Raw genomic sequence first — 20,720 nt, 5'->3', positions numbered from 1 at the left:
GGATATCTAGGTGTCTCCACAAGATAATCTGTGAAGCATGCTTCATCAAGAGAGAAAATAAAGGCAATTGTTATTAGTTTTATTATGCTGACAATGACATACTTAACATACAGTTTAAAAAGCTGTACTTGAATGGGCAAAAGACTGGAAGGGCAAGACCCCCTTGTATCAGCAGGCCAAGTCCTGATAGTTCTCTTAACTCACTGAGATAATGTGAGATAATAATAATATTGTGGAAATGAGAGAAAACAGCATGTCCTTTACTTTGAAATGGGGTGAACACCAACATTGGAAATCTAATCAAACAATTATGATACATTTAAATGTTCACAAACATTATTAACAGATGCTACTACATTCATGCTTGTTCATTTTATAAAGGACTGTATCTCAGAACAAAGATTTAAGATATGCTGTTCTTAAATTTAAGAACAAAGTCATCAGACTGCTTCTAATATGGTTGTCATTTATTTATAGTATTTTCATCTTTTATAGAGGTTTGTATGTGGAACACTAAAAAGTCAAACACCCTAATTAAACCAAATATTAGAGTTTAGCTATATTATTGCATTAAAAATTATCCTAACTTTGGAAAATGTGAAAGTAGGGGCATGGAATCAACAGATTAACTCAGAATGAGGTGTAAGATAACAGCAATATGTTTGTTAAGTACAGGGACAAAAAGGTACTAACTTCGTTTCTAATTCCAGACACAATATATTGTTTCCTTGTTTTTCTATTTTCACTCACTTTCCAGGTCTTCTTCGATGACTTCTTCGATGATCACATCAGGGCTCGGTCCCGCCTGAGGCAGAGCAGCAAGGGTTTCACAGGGGGTTACTGCAACAACCTTGCTCTGTGGCGGGAAGTGTTTTGCTTCTAAATGCGTATCACTGCTTTCCCGTTGCAAAGGAGTTGGTGGGCGGGCTTCACTAGTTTGGATAGAAATGTCAACCTTTTTCTTTTCTAGTGATGGGTATGTACCACTACAAGAAAATTCCTTTTTATGATTATATTTCTTTTGAACATTCTGTCCCATTTCACTTTCTTGAGGATCAAATCTGTTTAAAAATACAGAGGCTACTTTAAATCATTTCATAATTTTTTAATAACCACCTTAAAACCATTCCCTTTCCACATGACAGTACTGTGACACATACAAAGAGTTAAAGTTGTATAGGTGTCCCACAGGTATTTTTTTAGACAGCTGTATTGTTATAATTTACACACTATAAAATCCAATTAATTTTTACTAAATTTCGAGTTGGTAACCATAACCACAATCTAATTTTAGAACATTTCCATTATCCCAAAACTTCTGCCCATTCCTAAGCAAGCCCAAGGGTTTTAAAAGGTCAACAAGAGGTAAAATCAATGAGAACCTGAAGAAAGAACTTGATATACAGTCATATCACAATGATCTGATCCTAAAAGGACAGTGGATATAGGTTTTCAGTTTCAATTATCCAAATTTTAATTTGGCTTAGGTGTTTGATTTTAAACTATGCTAAGATTATTTCTTCTTTTAATTCACTAGCTTAAAAATAAAGTGTAGGAAGCAGTGAGAGGTACAATCCTGAGAAAATTACTAGAAACCTCCATCTAGGCCAAAAATCACCATCAGTCTGAATCCTTTGGATATGATTATTCAATAGCCACTATTCTACAACTTTTTCTATCTCCTTCATAAATCCACACAGATACGGGCTATCAAATCTAAAAGTATAGATATTCTATCAAAACAATGAGATTCTCAAAAGCTTTAATTTTCGTTAACCCATGACACATTTAGGTTCTTCACAGATCACCATTTAAGAAGCCAAATGAGGACGTCCCTGGTGGCGCAGTGGTTACGAATCTGCCTGCCAATGCAGGGGAGACAGGTTCGAGCCCTGGTCCGGGAAGATCCCACAGCCAAGGAGCAACTAAGCCCACGAGCCACCACTACTGAAGTCTGCATGCATAGAGCCCGTGCTCCACAAGAGAAGCCACTGCAACGAGAAGCCCGCACACTGCAACGAAGAGTAGCCGCAACTAGAGAAAGCCCACGTGCAGCAATGAAGACCCAACGCAGCCAAACATAAATAATAAATTTGGGAAAAAAAAAAAGCCAAATGAAATCAGAAATAAGAACCTAAAAAGCCAACTGGATTCAGCAGACCTAACTTACCCGTCTCTTAATACACACTGACTAAAGGTCCAAACACTTCTGAGGATTCATACAGGTTGACAACTCTGTAATCTAAAACATTTCTTTTTACAGTAACTCTTGTCTGGCTTTACTGAGACATTTAATGCCGTCAACCAACCTGTCTCACAGACTTCTCCTCTTAGTTGTAGAACACCACTCTCTCCTACCCCTTCTTGGTTTTGTTTTGTTTTTTTTTGCAGATTACCCTTTCCCTGTCTTAAAATTTAATATTTTTTCCAGGGCACTGTCCTTGACGCACTTCAATACTTGCTCTCACTGGGCAAACCCATTCTTTAATTACCACCCATCATCAGCAGAGGCAGGCTACAGTGATACTTTCCCTAAAAACTAGGAAGAAATTTAAAAGACTTCTGAGTTAAATTTAAAACCAAGGCAAGATCAATACAGACAATATACCCTTTGGTATTAAAAATATTTGATAGTAACCATATTCAAGTTATGAAAATATCTAGAAGAACGTACTGACTGGAAAGGATGATCATCCACGAAAAGTGCAAAAAGTCAAGTCACAGAGGCAAACAGAGGCCAGGGCTCCACATGTGGGGAAGATGAGCTGAGCCAAAGGACTGTACTTGAGGCCTCTGGCAAGGTCTTCCCTGGGGGGAAAGGAATGTAGCGGGCTGTCCAGGACCAACACTGTTCAGCTATTCGATAAACCTTATTCCCTTTATTCGGAAAACACCTCAACAAAGCAACTTCTGATGATTTGGCTTCTTGTGTCTGTCTGGATATTGGAAAAGAATGTCAACATAAGTATTCTAGTCCCTGTGTCAATTATATTTGCCCCTTAAGTTAATAAACTGGCATTCTGACTATATGTCAGTTTTCTGAACTTGGCTTACATGAGTTTACCTGGCTTAGAGTAAGATCTGCTCATGTCTGTTTCTGAGCTTGTAAGGCTGTGGGCTGGACCCTCATTATTTCCTCAGAATAATGAACGTGATGCTTGTTGGGGGACGATTTCCTTAGGAGTCATACCACCTACAACTGAATAAACTTATTTTCTTTTGGGGGTTTCTAAACCATTTACATTCTGACTACTCCTAAACCAAGAATGAAATTCAGAACCTCCTGTTAAGTTTCAGCACATACAGCTCACTTCCCTCTGGACATTTCTCCCGAGATACCTAGTAAACAACAGTAACTCAACATATCCCACTATCTTCCCCCTCCCAACTTCTTTTCTTCCTGTATTTCCAAACTTGGTGAATAATACCACAATTCATCACCAAATACAGACCTATAAATCACTGAGGATGCTTCCCTTTTCCTCATTCCCCACACCCGAACAGTTACTAAGTTACACCACTTTTCCCTATTCAGCATTTGTCATTATCTGTTCCTCTCTAGTGCTACTACCTACATTTGGTTTCTCATCATTTGCTGAGACTATTCATATAACAGCCTAACCCATCCTTCAGCCTCCGGCCTCATATTCTTCCAAAGAACCCTCTATGGTCACTAGAGTTATCTTCTACAAGTGTAACCTAATTATTTTTACTTTCATGCTCAAAATCTTTTAGTGGCTTTCTATTATTTACAGCTGTGCTGTCCAACAGAACCTTCTGCAATAATGAAACTGTGCTGCACTATCTGACAGCCACTAACCAAATATGGCTACTGAGCATCTGAAATGTGGCTACTGCAACCAAAGAACTGAATTTTTCATTTTATTTAGTTTTAATTAATTTACGCTTAAATTTAAATGAACACACGTGGTTAGCAGCTACCATATTGGATAGCACAGGTCTAAGAAATAAAGTCCAAATACCACTACACAACAAAGTCTTTAGGATTCAGCCTCTATGTATCCTCTGCCGTATGGAATTATACATGCAGGTCGCTGAATGTAGTATGTGATCTCACTACCCATACAGTTCTTTCTGCAAAGATGCCTGCCTCCCTTTTGTCCTCCTTTCCAACTGCTACTCATTTTTCATGGATGAGGGAAAATAAAATCTCCTCTTTCCAAGACCCGTTACATCTCAAAGAACTGATCATTCCTTCCTTTGCATCTCCATTAAATTCTGCACAAACTACTATCATAGCAATTATGTACTTTATTATTTATGTGTATCATTGTCTACTTAGTTTAACTTCTCTGCATAAATCTCAGTATCTAGGGTGTTAGTGCCTAGCACAACATCAGTGTTCAATGCTAGCTGAATGAATGAATCTCAAAGATGACTCGGAGGACTTCCTTGGTGGCGCAGTGGTTAAGAATCCTGCCAATGCGGATTCGACAGATTAACTCAAAATGAGGTGTAAGATAACAGCAGTATGTTTGTTAAGTACAGGGACAAAAAGGTACTAACTTCGACCCCTGGTCCGGGAAGATCCCACATGCCGCAGAGCAACTAAGCCTCTGCACCACAACTACTGAGCCTGCACTCTAGAGACCGTGAGCCACAACTACTGAGCCCACATGCTGCAACTACTGAACCCGTGTGCCTAGAGCCTGTGCTCCGTGACAAGAGAAGTGACTGCAGTGAGAAGCCCGCGCATCGCAACAAAGAGTAGCCCCCACTCGCCGCAACTAGAGAAAGCCCGCACACAGCAACGCAGACCCAACGCAGCCAAAAATAAATAAATAAATAAATTTATTTTTAAAAAAGATGACTCTGATATATATCATTGAATACTGACCCCTTCTAGGTCTTTTAATTCTTAAATATTTTATGTGGAATTTAACTGATAGTAACCATTTTGCCCTTTATATTATTTTTCAGATTTTGAATCATAAATATTACACTGAACATCAATTTTTCTGTCTCAAATAATATTTCTGTCCCTTACACCATGTCAGACACTAATAGCATATTGCCATTCTCATACTTACTTTGTTGAATCCTCAAATTCAATCTTTCCCATATTGTTGAACATACAGATGATCTCACTGCAATTCATATTCAACCTAAAATTAAATACTTAGCATAAAAAATGTTCTAATACAAGTTTATTACTTTTCCTAATAAAAATTAGTTGCTAACATTAAAAACTCTGAAAGACAGAACATTTAAATAACTTTCTAATTTATCACAAATTACACTTATTTTAATTTGGTTGCTAGTTTGGGAAACATTTTTTGACCCAAATTTTCAATTTATAACTGCTTGTTATTTTAATAAATCTAGCCTAATACATTTTTATATTTAATTACCACGCTCTCCTGAATTATAACTTACTTACTTGGGAGAGTTCCTTAGTTTTAGAGAGCTGACATGTGACAATTCGCTCTCAAATGTTAATTTCAAAGTCCAGATAATCTAAAATCAAAAGAGAAGTATCACTCATGTGCATTTTGCTTTGTTATAAATACTGTTGAAACAGAGTAAGATTTTAGAAAAAAAACTATACCCTTTAGGTATTTTCACTAATTAATGTGCTCAGGGTTTGATTTTAGGCAAGCAAAGGGAGGGATGCAAATAAGAGTTTATGAATTTTTCCCCAAAAGAAATCTAAAATCTTTTGAAGATTTGTATTAACAGATAACAAAAGACACTAGTTAATAAATGGGATACAGCTACATGATCAGGGAAAATTCTGATCAGATTCATTCTGCACCTGCACTGCTGTCCTCAAACGTTTCTCTTTTTTTTTTTTTTCCCCATCTTCCTAATGCAGCTAACTAGGGTAAAGACCAAATTTTACTTTTTTTCACCTCCTAATGCCTCACATGTAATACACAGGAACTATAACTATTCTTAGAACTACAGCTGGAGGGAGGCCTGGTCAAGTAAGATGGTGGCAAACTCTTCTCCTTCAAAGTTCAAGACTCTGGAGGCAGGTAAACCAATGGCTTCTATTTTATATTTCAGTTCAATCCAAATATCTGATCATCTATGGGTAATGAGGCCCTGAAGATTCAAAGACAACAGAGTAGGATCTACACCCCAAGGGAGCAAGACAGAAATCAGCAAAGAGGATCAATGGTTAACCCCATCCTGCCAAACGATCCCATAAAAAACATGTTTCTACTGCTGCCTAATTCTAGGCACATGTTTAGATGACAGGGCAGAGTTGAATCACCTTGTCTCCTGAGGTGCACAGCTGGGGGCTGGGAGAAAAACCTAAATGGCATCTTGATAAGGTCTAAAAACCTAAATGGCATCTTAATAAGAGTTGACAGTCATACCTAACTGTTTATAAAAAAAAAATAGTCCTATTTACTTTGCTACTCTTACTTGTCCTCATTTTTTACTCAACTGTCCTAGAAACAACTTTCGACTCAATGTCATCCTACTTGTTCTCAGACTGTGTGTTATAAAGACTTTATTGCACCATTTCCCTAAGTGGTAAGTAATAATAAAAGGCCAAACAAGTTTATTAATGTTTATCTTAGAATTCAAACACCTAAGAATTCTAAATTGATGCCAATACAAATTAGGATAATCTGAAAAATAAATTCTTCTTGTTAAGTCTTAAATATTATATTCCAAAGTAGGTAATATAAGCCACCACAGAAATAATTCACATTATGAATTGTTAAAACTACCTGATTCAGGTCACAGTATATTCTTAGAGCAGGTGTGGATTTTAATTCTCTTGCTATCTTCATAGCTGCATCCAAATCATTTTTTTTCACTTCAATATATCTTTTAGCCGTTATTATATTTGATAAGTAATCATCCGTATTTCTTACTACCTCTTCACACAGGTTCTTTTTCCTTCATTTAAGATAAAGTTATTTTTCAGTATTTCATAAACATTTTTATGAAAGTAAATTTAAAGTAACTCAGCAGTATTGAAAAGGTAAATTCACTACTTTATGAACTTAAATAACATGGTTAATGAGGCATTCAACTGAACTGAAATCTATTATAGTTTTTTTTTAATTAATTAATTAATTTTTGGCTGCGTTGGGTCTTCATTGCTGTGTGCGGGCTTTCTCTAGTTGTGGTGAGTGGGGGCTACTCTTCGTTGCAGTGCACAGGCTTCTCACTGTGGTGGCTTCTCTTGTTGCGGAGCATGGGCTCTAGGTGGATGGGCTTCAGTAGTTGTGGCTCATGGGCTCTAGAGTGCAGCCTCAGTAGTTGTGGCACACGGGCTTAGTTGCTCTGCGGCATGTGGGATCTTCCCGGACCAGGGCTCGAACCCGTGTCCCCTGCATTGGCAGGAGGATTTTTAACCACTGTGTCACCAGGGAAGCCCAGAAATCTATTATAGTTGAAAGCTATGTACGTATAACTAGAAAAAAGGTAAATTTTGTAGGATACAATTATCATGTCACAGATACAGCTGTCATAGAACTGCAGAGGTATGACAGACACTAGACGATTCTATCACTTTTAAAAGTAAGAGAGAAATCCTGGCTCTCTTGCAGTCACTTGTGCCATTACAAAGACATATCTGTACTCATTTCTCACAAGGACCTACCTAGACATTTTAGAATTTCATAAGCAGATACATATTACATGAATTTAAAATGAGACTTCAGGACTTCCCTGGTGGCAGAGTGGTTAAGAATACACCTGCCAGGCTTCCCTGGTGGCACAGTGGTTCAGAGTCCGCCTGCTGATGCAGGGGACACGGGTTCATGCCCTGGTCCGGGAAGATCCTGCATGCCGCGGAGCGGCTAGGCCTGTGAGCCGTGGCTGCTGTGCCTGCACGTCCGGAGCCTGTGCTCCGCAACGGGAGAGGCCACAACAGTGAGAGGCCCGCGTACCGTAAAAAAAAAAAAAAAAAAAAAGAATCTGCCTGCCAACGCAGGGGACATGGTTTCGATCCCTGGTCTGGGAAGATCCCACATGCCACAGAGCAACTAAGCCCATGTGCCACAACTACTGAGCCTCTGCACCTAGAGCCCGTGCTCCGCAACAAGAAAAGCCACCGCAATGAGAAGCCCGCGCACCGCAATGAAGAATAGCCCCCGCTCGCCACAACTGGAGAACTCCCGTGCGGAACAATGAAGACCCAACACAGCCAAAAATTTAAAATAAATAAATTTATATAAAAAATAATGAGACTTTAAAATAGACTTCACCAAACCAAAACTTAGGTAGCGATGAACTATAATCTTCAAAGTAATCACTTACGAAGCTCACAGTTATTTCTTCATTATTTGTGCCTCACTTCTCAAAAATTTTTGTCTACAGTGGAATTAATTATTATGGAAATTAAGATATTTTGACCAAAAATTATAGTGTCTAACTTGCTTATTCATCAAATAAATAAAACGATTTCCTCAAAATCAAATCTGGCCTCAAAAAAGGAACGTTTGCCACACTGAAGAGTAATAAGAATGTGACAAGGCTCTGAAGGTGAAGAAGTATTCCAAAAAACTTTTAGTAATTATATATATGCTTTATGAAAATCATTTTTTTAGGGGATAATTGGTCATTTTGATAAGTTCCAGATGATTCCTAAAAAAATCATGCCCAGGGAGTGATGTCAGCAAAATGGCAGACTAGGAAACTCTAAGCCCTCGTTCCCCAATGGAGATTTCAAATGAGAGCCAAAGACTGGTTAAAACAATCTTATAGGACTCTGGGAAGTGGACAAAGGTATACAGCAATGAAGCAGATGTGCAACTGAGAGAAACCCACAGTCAAATCAGTAGGAAATTTCATTTCTTGACCTTGCCCAGACCCCTGCTCAGCGTGGTGCAGTCCTGGTCTGGAGACAGCAGCGCAGTTCCCAACACTTTCCCTCCGAAGGGGCCGCAGCAAACCTTATTCGCAACGTCCTCATTTGTCTGGGGGGCTGCCTGAAGAGCTGTTATACCTAATGTGGAACTCAGGCAGCAAGAGAAAGTGGGCTGGGAAAGCTGCAGAGAGACTAACAGCTACAGGTGCTCTGGCAACAGAGACCACAGATACAGACACACAACAGCCCACCTGAGGCTCAAAGGAGAAGCTGGGGTGAGATGCTTTAGGAAATTAAGACATTGTAAAGAGCTAAGAACACAAAGGAGTCAAACAAGCCACACTCATGCAAGATACATGTTCAGAGAAGACCTCAAAGTACCTTAAGCCTTCACCCAGGCTGATCCAAAGACTCAGCTGCACAGGCAAACAGTCTGCAAAGACTGGGAGAGGTGGCTGTTTTTGCAAACGCCCAATTCTCTTTTTCAAAACAATTTTAACTTAAAAAATTTTATTTTAAAAAACTGAGGTATGTTGACATATGACATTGTGCTAATTTCAGCGTACAGCATTATGAACTTATAAGTGCATATACTGCAAAATGTCCAGCTGCCATCCACCACCACAGTTACAGTTCTCTCTTGTGACAAGGACGTTCAAGACCTGCTCTCTTAGTGGCTCTCAAATACGTGACACCATGCTAGTAACTGCGGCCGCATACTCTGCGCCGCACCCTCACGACACACTTATTTTGTAACTGGGAGGCGGCACCTCCTGCCTCCTTTCACCCCCCTCACCCACCCCTGTCTCCACCTCTAGCAGCCACCAATCTGTCCTCCGCATCTAGGGCCTGACAGGATTCCCTTCTTTTTAATGGCTGTGTGATATTCCATCGCATACAAAGACATCTATATATGTGTGTGTGTGTGTGTGTGTGTGTGTACACACACCCACACACCCCACATCTTCTTTAAACATTCATCCATTGATGGACTCTTAGGTTGTTTCCTTATCTTGGCTATTGTAAATAATGCTGCATTGATCACAGGGGTGCATATATCTTTTCAAATTAGTGTGTTTATTTTCTTCGAATAAATACCCAGAATTAGAATTAGTGGATTCTTAATTTTTTGAAGAACCTCCATATGTTTTCCATAGTGGCTGCACCAATTTACATACTCAACAACAATACACAAGGGTTTGCATTTCTCCATATCTCTGCTACCATTTGTTATCTCCTGTATTTTCAAGAATAGCCATATTAACAGGTATGAGATGATATCTCATTGTGGTTTTCATTTGCATTTTCCTGATGATTAGTGACGTTGAGCACCTTTTCAGGTACCCATTGGCCAGGTGTATGTCTTCGTTGGAAAAATGTCTATTCAGTCCCTCTGTCCATTTTTAAATCAGATCGGGGTTTTTTGCAAAAGGGAATCCTTCAGGTTAAAATGAAAGAGATCAACATCTCTGGAGAAGCTAAATACATGGGCAAATACAAAATGTATTATTATTGTAATTTTGGTTTATGACTCCTCCATATTTTCCACAGCATTTAAAGAACAAATACATAAAATGACTATAAAGCTATGTCAATGGATACACAATGTATTAAGATGCAACTGTGACAACAAAACATAAAGAAGGGGTGGAAATGTAAAGTAGAGATTTTGTATGCAATTCAGTTGTGCTGGCTTCAATTCAAAATAGATGTGAGGATGTTATTTGTAATGCCCATGATAACCACAAAAAAAACTAACTATAGAATATGCAAAAGAGAAATGAGAAGGGAATCAAAATGTGTCACCACCAAAAAAAAATCAAATAAACAGAAAAGAAGGTAGTAATAGAGGAAATGAATGACAAAAAAAGATATTAGACATATATAGAAGCCTGCACACCACAAAGAAGAATAAGCCCCGCTCACCGCAACTAGAGAAAGCCCACGTGCAGCAACGAAGCCCCAACGCAGCCAAAAATAAAAATAAAAAATTTTTTAAAAGGCAGAGAGTGGAAGAAAAGTCAGTTTTTTTTTTTTTTTTTTAAATTTATTTTCGTCTGCGTTGGTTCTTTGTTGCTGTACGTGGACTTTCTCTAGTTGTGGTGAGTGGGGGCTACTCTTCGTTGTGGTGCACAGGCTTCTCATAACCGTGGCTTCTCTTGTTGCAGAGCATGGGCTCTAGGGGCCCGGGCTTCAGTATCTGCAGCACGCAGGCTTAGCAGTTGTGGCTCGTGGGCTCTAGAGCACAGGCTCAGTAGTTGTGGTATATGGGCTTAGCTGCTCCACACCATGTGGGATCCTCCCGGACCAGGGCTCGAACCAGTGTCTCCTGCATTGGCAGGTGGATTGTTAACCACAGTACCACCAGAGAAGCCTGGGTTTTTTATTAATGACAGCATATAGTTAGGTCGATAAGAGACTCATTTTAGATCTAAAGACAAAGATAGGTTGAAAGTGAATGGATGGAAAGAGATATTCTATGCAAATAGTAACCAAAAGAGAGCTAGGGTGGCTATGCTAATTTCAGGCAAAATAGACACTAAGTCAAAAACCGTTACAAGACAAAGAAGGACATTATAGACTGATAAAAGGGTCAATTCACCAATAAAACAATTATAAATACATATGTACCAAACATCAGAGGCCCAAAATATATGATGCAAACATTGATGTAATAAAGGAGAAAGAGAGAGCTCTGTAAGTATAGGTGGAGACTTCAATATCCTACACTTCCAACTGTGGACAGAAAAACCATACAGAATATCAGTAAGGAAACAGACTACTTAAACAACATTGTAGACCAACTGGACCTAACATACAAACACTCCACCCAGGGCTTCCCTGATGGCGCAGTGGTTGAGAGTCCACCTGCCGATGCAGGGGACTCGGGTTCGTGCCCTGGTCTGGGAAGATCCCACATGCCGCGGATCGGCTGGGCCCGTGAGCCATGGCAGCTGAGCCTGCGTGTCCGGAGCCTGCGCTCCGCAACAGGAGAGGCCACAACAGTGAGAGGCCCACGTACCGCAAAAGAAAAAAGAAACCAAAAAAAACCCACTCCACCCAATGACAGACAATACACATCTTCCTCAAGCATACATGGAGCACTCTCCATGTGAGACAACATATTAGGGCAAAAAAGAACTCAATACATTTTAAAAGACTGAAAGTATACAAAGTATCTTTTCTGATCACAATGGAATAAAACTAGAAATCAATAATAGAAGGAAACTGGAAAATTCACAAATATGTGGAAATTAAATAACATACTACTAAACACAAATGGATCAAAGAAAAATGAAAAACACAAGGAGACTATCTTGAGACAAAGGAAAATGGAAAAACAAAGTATCAAAATTTATGGGATGCAGTGAAAGCAGAGCTAAAAGAGAAATATACAGCTGTAAACACATTAAAAAAAGGCATGGCAAACCAACAACCTAACTTTACACCTTAGGAACCAGAAAAGAACAAACTTAAGCCCAAAGCTAGCAGAAGGAAGGAGTAGTAAGATTAGAGTGGAAATAAGTATATAAATAGGATAAAATAGAGAAAAATCAAAGAAACCAAAAGGTGGTTCTTTGAGAAGATCAAAATTGACCACTTTCAGCTACACTATCTAGGAAAACAAGAGAAGAGCCAACTTACTAAACTCAAAAATAAAGTAGGCATAGGATGATCAATTTTACAGACAAAAAATATTTGAAAACAGTGCTGTAAATAACTGTATGCCAAGAAATTGGATAAGCTAGACGAAATGGACGAATTCCTAGAAACACACCACCTATCAACACTGAATCATGAAGAAATAGAAAATCTGAGCAGACCAAAAAAAAAGTAAGAAGATTGAATCAGTAATCAAAAGCTTCCCCAAAAAGAAAAGCCCTGGACTAGATGGCTTCACCAAAAATTTTATGAAGAATTAACACCAATCCTCCTCAAACTCTTCCAAAAATCTGAAGAGCCAGAGAAAACATTTCCTAACTTATTCTATGAGACCAGCATTGCCCTCATACCAAAGCCATATGAAAACACTATAAGAAAACTATAGATTAATGTCTCTTAGAAATATTAATGCAAAATCCTCAATAAAATACTACTAAATTGAATCAGCAGTATAGTGAAAGAATACCACATCATGTCAAGTGGGATTTATTCCCTGGAATGAAGGAAGCTTCAATATATGAATATCAATTAATGTTATACACTATATTAACAGAAACAAGTAAAATCCCCCCACAGGGTCCTTTCAAATGATAGAGAAAAAGGATGTGACGTTCTCAACACCTTTCAGGATAAAAACACTCAAATTACGAATTGAGGGAAATGACATCAACATAATAAAGGCTATATAAGAAAAACCCACAGCTAACATTACATTCGATGATAGACTGACAGCTTTTCTTCTAAGAATGGTAGCAAGAAAAGGATGTGAGATTTTGCCATTGCTATTTAATATATCGTTGTCAGTTCTAGCCAGAGTAAATAGGCAAAAAAAAAGAAAGATATAAAAGCCATCCAAACTTACAAGAAGTTGGAAAATGATCTCTTTTTGCAGATGACATGATCTTATAGGTAAAGATGCCACAAAAATACTAGTAGGTCTAATAAACGAATTCAGCAGAGATGTAGGATGCGAAATGAACACAACAAAAAATCAGATGCATTTCTACACACTAACAATGAACAGTCCGAAAAGGAAATTAACAATTCATTTTACAACAGAATAAAAAGAATATACTCAAGAATAAACATAACCGAGGACGCAACAGACTTGTACACTACACAACACTGCTGAAATTAAGGAAGACAAAAAAAATGGAAAGATCTCCCATGTTCATGAACCAGAAGATTTAATATTGTTAAGATGTCAATACCCAAAGCAATCTACAATTCAAAGCCATCCCTATCAAAATCCCAATGATGTTTCATGTAGAATAGAAAAGCCCATCCTATAAGTCACATGAGATCTCAAGGGACCCTAAACTTCCAAAACAACCTTGAAAAAGAACAAAGTTGGAGAGCTCACACATCCTGATTTCAAAACTTGCTACAAAGCCACATTAAAACAGTGTGCTACTGCCACAAGGACAGACAGATGGACCAACGGAACAGAACAGAGAGCTCATAAATAAATCTTCACATATACGGTTCAGCTGAGTTTTGACAAGAGTGCCAAGACCATTCAATGGAGAAAAGACTGTCTTTTCAACAAATGGTGCTGGGAAAACTGGATATCCACATGGGAAAGAATAAGTTGGACCCTTTCCTTACACTATACACAAAAATTAGCTTAAAATGACTCAAAGACCTAAATGTAAGAGCTAAAACTCTTAGAAGAAAACACAGGGCGGGGAAAGCTTCATGATGTTAGATTTGGCAATGATTTCTTGCATATGACATCAAAACCCAGGCAACAAAAGAAAAAACAGATAAGCTGAACTTTATCAATTAAAAACTTTTTTGGATCAAAGAATGCTATCAAGAGAGTGAAAAGACAAGCCACAGAAGCAGTGTTTTCTTAGGTCAGTCTCCCAAGGCAAAAGAAATAAAAGCAAAAATAAACAAATAGGACCTAATCAAACTTACAAGCTTTTGCACCGCAAAAGAAGCCATAAACAAGACAACAAAAGACAACCTACGGACTGGGAGAAAATATTTGCAAACGATGTGATCAACAGAGGCTTAATGTCCAAAATATACAAGCAGCTCAATATCTAAAAAAAAAAAAACCAATCAAAAAATGGACAAAAGACCTAAATGGACATTTCTCCAAAGAGGACGGTCATACAGATGGTCAACAGGCATATGAAAAGATACTCAACATCACTGATTATTAGAAAAATGCAAATCAAAACTACAATGAGGTATCACTTCACATGGGTCAGCATGGCCATCATCAAAAAGCCTACAAATAATAAATGCTGGAGAGGCTGTGGAGAAAAGGGAACCCTCCTACACCGTTGGTGGGGATGGAAATTGATACAGCCACTATGAAGAACAGTACGGAGGTCCCTTAAAAAACTAAAAATAGGGGCTTCCCTGGTGGCGCAGTGGTTGAGAGTCCGCCTGCCGATGCAACGGACGTGGGTTCGTGCCCCAGTCCGGGAAGATCCCACATGCTGCGGAGCGGCTGGGCCCGTGAGCCATGGCCGCTGAGCCTGTGCGTCCATAGCCTGTGCTATCGGCAACAGGAGAGGCCACAACAGTGAGAGGCCCACGTACCACAAAAAAAAAAAAAAAAAAAAAAAAAAAACCTAAAAATAGAGTTACCATATGATCCAGCAATCCCACTCCTGGGAACATATCTGGAAAAGACGAAAAATCTAACTCAAAAAGACACATGCACCTCAATGTTCACAGAAGCACTATTTACAACAGTCAAGACATGGAAGCAACCTAAGTGTCCAACAGATGAATGGACAAAGAAGATGTGATATATGTATACGATGGAATACGACTCAGCCATAAAGAAGCATGAAATAATGCCATTTGCAGCAACGTGGATGGACCTAGAGAATATTATACTTAGTGAAGTCAGAGAAAGACAAATATCATATATCACTTTTATGTGGAATCTAAAAAATAATATAAATGAACTTACTTACAAAACAGAAACAGACTCATAGACATAGAAAACAATCTTATGGTACCAAAGGGGAAAGGGAGGGAGGGATAAATTAGGAGGCTGGGATTATCAGATACACACTACCCTATATAAAGTAGATAAGCAACAAGGACCTACTGTACAGCACAGGGAACCCTATTCAGTATCTTGTAATAACCTATAATGGAAAAGAATCTGAAAAAGAATACATGTATGTGTAAATGAATCACTCTGCTGTACACCTGAAACTAACTCAATATTGTAAATCAACTATACTCCAATAAAAACCTTTTTTAAAAAACACAAACAAAAGGTAAGACACAGAAAGAGAATATCTGAAAATGATGTATCTGATAAAGGACTAACATCCACAACGTACAAAGAACTCCTACTCCGACCACAACAAAATAAATAATCCAAATCAAAATTGGGCCAAGAACTGGAATACATACCTATCCAGAGAAAATAAACAAATGGTCAATTAACAAGCACATGAAAAGATGTGCTCCACAATACCAGTCATTACGGAAATGTAAGTCAAATCCAAAAACGAGACATCACTTCACATTCTGAAAATGGCTCATCTTTTAAAAAAAAACAAATGTTGGTGAGGATGTGGAGAAATTGGAACCTTTGTGCACTGCTGGTGGGAATGTAACGTGTGGCCACCATAGAATGTAGTTTGGCAGTCTTCAAAGAGTTAAACGTAGAATTACCATATGCCACTAAACTGTACTTTAATTTTATTGGTGTATAGTCGATACTCAGTGTTGTGTTAGTTTCAGGTATACAGCAAAGTGATTCAGTTATACATATACATATATTCATTCTTTTTTAGATTCTTTTCTCAAAAAGGTTATCATAGAATATTTAGTACAGTTCCCTGTGCTATACAGTAGGTTCTTGTTGGTTATCTATCTTATACAGTGTGTGTATGTTCATCTCAAGCTCCCAATTTACCCCTCCCTCCACCACTAAACTGTATTTTTAAATGGTTAAAAAGGTAAACTTCATTCTGTGTATTTACTACTTTTAAGAAGTATTTTTTAAATGCATGCACATGACCTATCACTTAAGTGTTATAATTAAATACCAAATGTGACATACCATCAGCATTAAGGAATAAAGAATATCAACTGATACATTCGTAGTGTTGAGCATATGTTCTAGTCATCCTAATCAGACTAAAAAAAAGAACTAAGAGCCAAATAGGCAAGTACCATTTCTAAATATATTTATCACAACTTTTATGAGCCTGTCTCTTGAAATGCAAAGTGTGATTAAAGATTATTTGAGATCACATATATCAACTTTTCAAAAAGACTGGATATGTAACAGTATGGTATTTGTTTAGAAAAATCACTAGAGTATTCTTTGCTCTGATGCAAATACCTGAAAAAAAGTGATGGAACTATCCACATGAAAATGTATGTTTGCATTTTCCCAAGTACGCTGAATTCTACAACAGGATTCAGAATTGGAAAGTATTTTTCTGTGCTAACCGCTTTAAGAAAGAAATTGTTTATTTTAACAGCCTTGGGACCAGAAGACAAATAGCCTAAATGAATAAATAAATAGTTCTTCATTTTGAAGCTGTAAACATCAGCCTGTAGGGACCACCCATTACCTTCCAAACTTGTTTAAAATTTACTCATTTCTTCAGTCTATACAAAGGAATAAAATGACAAGTTAATGTTGAAAGCTTCAGTTGCACTGAGTCTATATTTTTAACTTATTACCTGGAATCAAGAGAAGTGAAAAGCTGATCAAACTGTTTCTCCAGAACCTCTATAAGACTGACTGTCTCCTCTTTTGTTTGATTGTATATGTGTTCGAGCACCTGGGAAGAACATAATACAAAGACCTAATTTGGTATTTTTATTTTGTAGGAACTGTACTATTCAACATAATTTTGAAAGTAAAAGGTACTTTTTGGACTTTTCAAAATAACAACACAAGAGATCAGATAATAAAAATAAGTCACAAGGTTAAACCTTAAATCCTGGTACTTGTCAACAAGATCACATCTTTGTTAGCACTCTGTACTGATAAATTAGCAAAAAGGCCTAGAAAATCCACTAAGTTTTCTAAACTTCGTATCACTTTTAATCAGTACAGGAAATGGATCATTTTGGATAGCTGAGTTTCTCTCTGGCAGGATTCCTTAAATTCATAAAAACTTAAAATATAATATTAGGGAATTCCCTGGCAGTCCACTGGTTAAGACTCCGCGGTCCCAGTACCGGGGCATGTGTTCAATCCCTGGTCAGGGAACTAAGATCCTGCATAGTGCGGCCAAAAAAAAAAATTTATACCTATATATTTTTAAAATACTTGAATTAAAATGTTGACTATTCTACATACTTCTTTATATATATATATATATATATATATATATATATATATTTTTTTTTTTTTTTTTTTTTTTGAGGTATGTGGGCCTCTCACTGTTGTGGCCTCTCCCATTGCGGAGCACAGGCTCCGGACGCGCAGGCCCAGCGGCCATGGCCCACGGGCCCAGCCGCTCCGCGGCATGTGGGATCCTCCCAGACCAGGGTACGAACCTGCGTCCCTAACATTGGCAAGCGGACTACCAACCACTGCGTCACCAGGGAAGCCCTTCTTTATATTTTTAAACAAAGAATCATTGCTTGAGATCTTTCTTTTTTTCCTTTTAATTTTTCCTTTTTTGGAATGGGAATGTCTATCCTTTGCTTGCCCAACCAACGTATTTTAGAAGGAGATAATTTATTAGTTTCACACATTCAGATTGGAGAGGAATTTTGCCCCAGCATGAGTCATACCCTGAGTCTCACCCATACCTGATTTAGAAGATACTTAGATGAGATTTTGGACTTAGAATTGATGCTGAAATAGGTTAAGAATTTTGGGGGTGTGAGATGTGCTGAATGTATTTTGCATGTGAGAAGGACATGAACCTGTTATGGGTTGAATTTTTACCCCTCTCCCAAATTCATCTGTTGAAGTCTTAAATTTCATTATCAGCTATAACTTTTTGAATGCCCTGGTTGTAAATTTGCCATTACTAGGTTCAAGGAGCTTGCTGTTTGTCAATAAATGAGGGAGTCTCTCTCTTGGGTGATGAGGTAAGAAAGAAAAGAACATAAGACTCAGTGTAACAGTATACAGCCAAATAATGAGCAATGTTAGAAGGGTGATCTGCAATGCTTCCAAGACAAAATTCAGCTCACAGCAAGCAGAAATGAGAGTTCCTTAATAAAGCTCCAATTTCAGTAGGCTGCTGGCACAACAATGCTAGGAGACTAATCCTAGCAGGCCATGAGAGTTTTCCATTCTTTTGTACGTTTCTCTCTCATTAGGTTATCATACTTAATAACTCAGTGCTAAGCTCTACCTTCAGTGATGTTACATCTAAATATACACATTTAAAGAGAACATGCCTTAATTTATGATAGAATTTGATCATTCAGAATGCTTACTTTTACAGCAATACTTAATCGTTCAAAATTTTTCCCTGCCACCTTCAATGCTTCATCAATTTCTTCCACAGTTTCAGTCTCCTAAGAAGGGGGAGGGGGACCACATACAAATACAAAATATAAAAACAGATGCTTAGATATACTGTATTAGTTGCAGAAACATCAAGCTACCGTTTTGGTTACAAAAGCAACATAGACAAATTACAGAAATCTGAAAACAAGCAACGAAGAACATTTTAGAGTTTTGGTGATAGCATTCCGGATTTCTTTTTTTAGCTATCTTTTTGAATAAATGGGATTATGTCTTATAAACATTTTGCAACTTAAAACTACCTGAAAATTTTATCGCAGCCATAAATAAATACATGTAAAAAGTAATAGTTTTTAAGAAAACAAGATTATGATTAGGCTACGTTAAGATTTAAACACTGAAGATAGTGCTCTCTCCTCTCCCAGCCCACTAATGATCTCCTTAACAAAAAAACTTAATACTCCATTCAACTGCATTTTGGAGTTTCTTGTGTTTCTAACCTTCAATTAAAAGAATACATTATTTAAAGTCATCAAAAGTAGTAACTGGTACAATTCAAATCTTCCAACAACAATTACATCATCGTCAACGAGTGCCATTAGGCCTTTTAGCTGTCATTAAAACAACTGGAAAATCACACTTAGAATTTAGAAACTTGTGGGACTTCCCTGGCAGTCCAGTGGTTAACACTTCGCCTTCCACTGCAGGGGGTGTGGGTTTGATCCCTGGTCGGGGAGCTAAGATCTCACATGCCTCGCAGCCAGAAAACCAAAACATAAAGCAGAAGCAATATTGTAACAAATTCAATAAAGACTTTAAAAATGGTCCACATCAAAAAAAATCTTGAAAAAGAAAAGAATTTAGAAACTTGTACTTTACACAAGTTTCACAGAATCTGAATTCAGTAACTAGGTTCAAAGGGAAGCAGCTACATACAGGTAAATATCAAGAGCACTAACAGAGTTGGTCAAAGGTAGAATGGGCTGCCTTGGGAAGAAAAGAGAATTGTTGAGACATAGTTTAGAATAAAACAAGAGATTCATGCAAGGAGTGTAGGTTTACCTCTGTTACCTTTAAGCTTCCAAAACAATCTATAATTATACGACCCTTGAGAGGAGAGGAAAGTTAAGCTACCAGAGAAAAGTAAAAATGTTTGGCCTCATCTCACTTCATGAATTACATTTTTCATACCTCTATTACAGTTGATGGGTTCAAAACAGTCCCGTGTGTGGAGGTTGAATGTTCTAAACCAACAGTTAGTAGATCAGCAGTCTTTTTAAAGTCCTGAGAACAATTCTTCATCCTGGAAAAATGTCAAGTACATTATTTTAAATATCAACATTTATATAATGTTTTAAATCTTCTATTCTGATTTTTACCCTCTATCAAAAATAATTCTGGACTTCCCTGTTGGGGGCAGAATTGGTAAGACTTAGCAGCTAATTAGAGGGGAAAAGTAAGTTTGAAAAAATGTTGAGGGGCCTTCCTGGTGGCGCAGTGGTTGAGAGTTCGCCTGCCGATGCAGGGGACACGGGCACGTGCCCCGGTCTGCGAAGATCCCACGTGCTGCGGAGCGGCTGGGCCCGTGAGCCATGGCCGCTGAGCCTGCGCGTCTGGAGCCTGTGCTCTGCAACGGGAGAGGCCACAACAGTGAGAGGCCCACGTACCGCAAAAAAAAAAAAAAAAAAATTCTTATGATGACTTACAAGAACACTTACAGTGGGTTCTCAATTATCTATGATATGCAAAGAGAGGAAAACTATGACTAAATACGCTTTCACATAAAACAATTTTAATCAAGAATTCAACTTCTTGGGCTTCCGTGGT

General features: G+C 38.0%; 1 protein-coding gene across 1 annotated transcript in view; it reads right to left on the bottom strand.

Annotated features, from left to right (window-relative positions):
• RNF17 (ring finger protein 17) overlaps window positions 1–20,720 on the bottom strand; it is a 109,528-nt gene that overhangs the window by 78,645 nt on the left and 10,163 nt on the right. Inside the window, exons 4-10 of the mRNA XM_065896316.1 lie at window positions 20,085–20,196; window positions 18,863–18,943; window positions 17,141–17,241; window positions 6,708–6,879; window positions 5,402–5,478; window positions 5,052–5,126; window positions 751–1,061 (exon numbers count right to left, since the gene is read on the bottom strand). Of these exons, the coding sequence (XP_065752388.1) occupies window positions 751–1,061; window positions 5,052–5,126; window positions 5,402–5,478; window positions 6,708–6,879; window positions 17,141–17,241; window positions 18,863–18,943; window positions 20,085–20,196 (929 nt within the window). The remainder of the gene's footprint in view (window positions 1–750; window positions 1,062–5,051; window positions 5,127–5,401; window positions 5,479–6,707; window positions 6,880–17,140; window positions 17,242–18,862; window positions 18,944–20,084; window positions 20,197–20,720) is intronic.

Source organism: Phocoena phocoena, chromosome 18 (genome assembly GCF_963924675.1).
Source record: "Phocoena phocoena chromosome 18, mPhoPho1.1, whole genome shotgun sequence".
Taxonomy (NCBI): Eukaryota; Metazoa; Chordata; class Mammalia; order Artiodactyla; family Phocoenidae; genus Phocoena; species Phocoena phocoena.
Note: the sequence above shows the minus strand (reverse complement) of the source record. Positions and strands in the feature narration are given on the sequence as shown.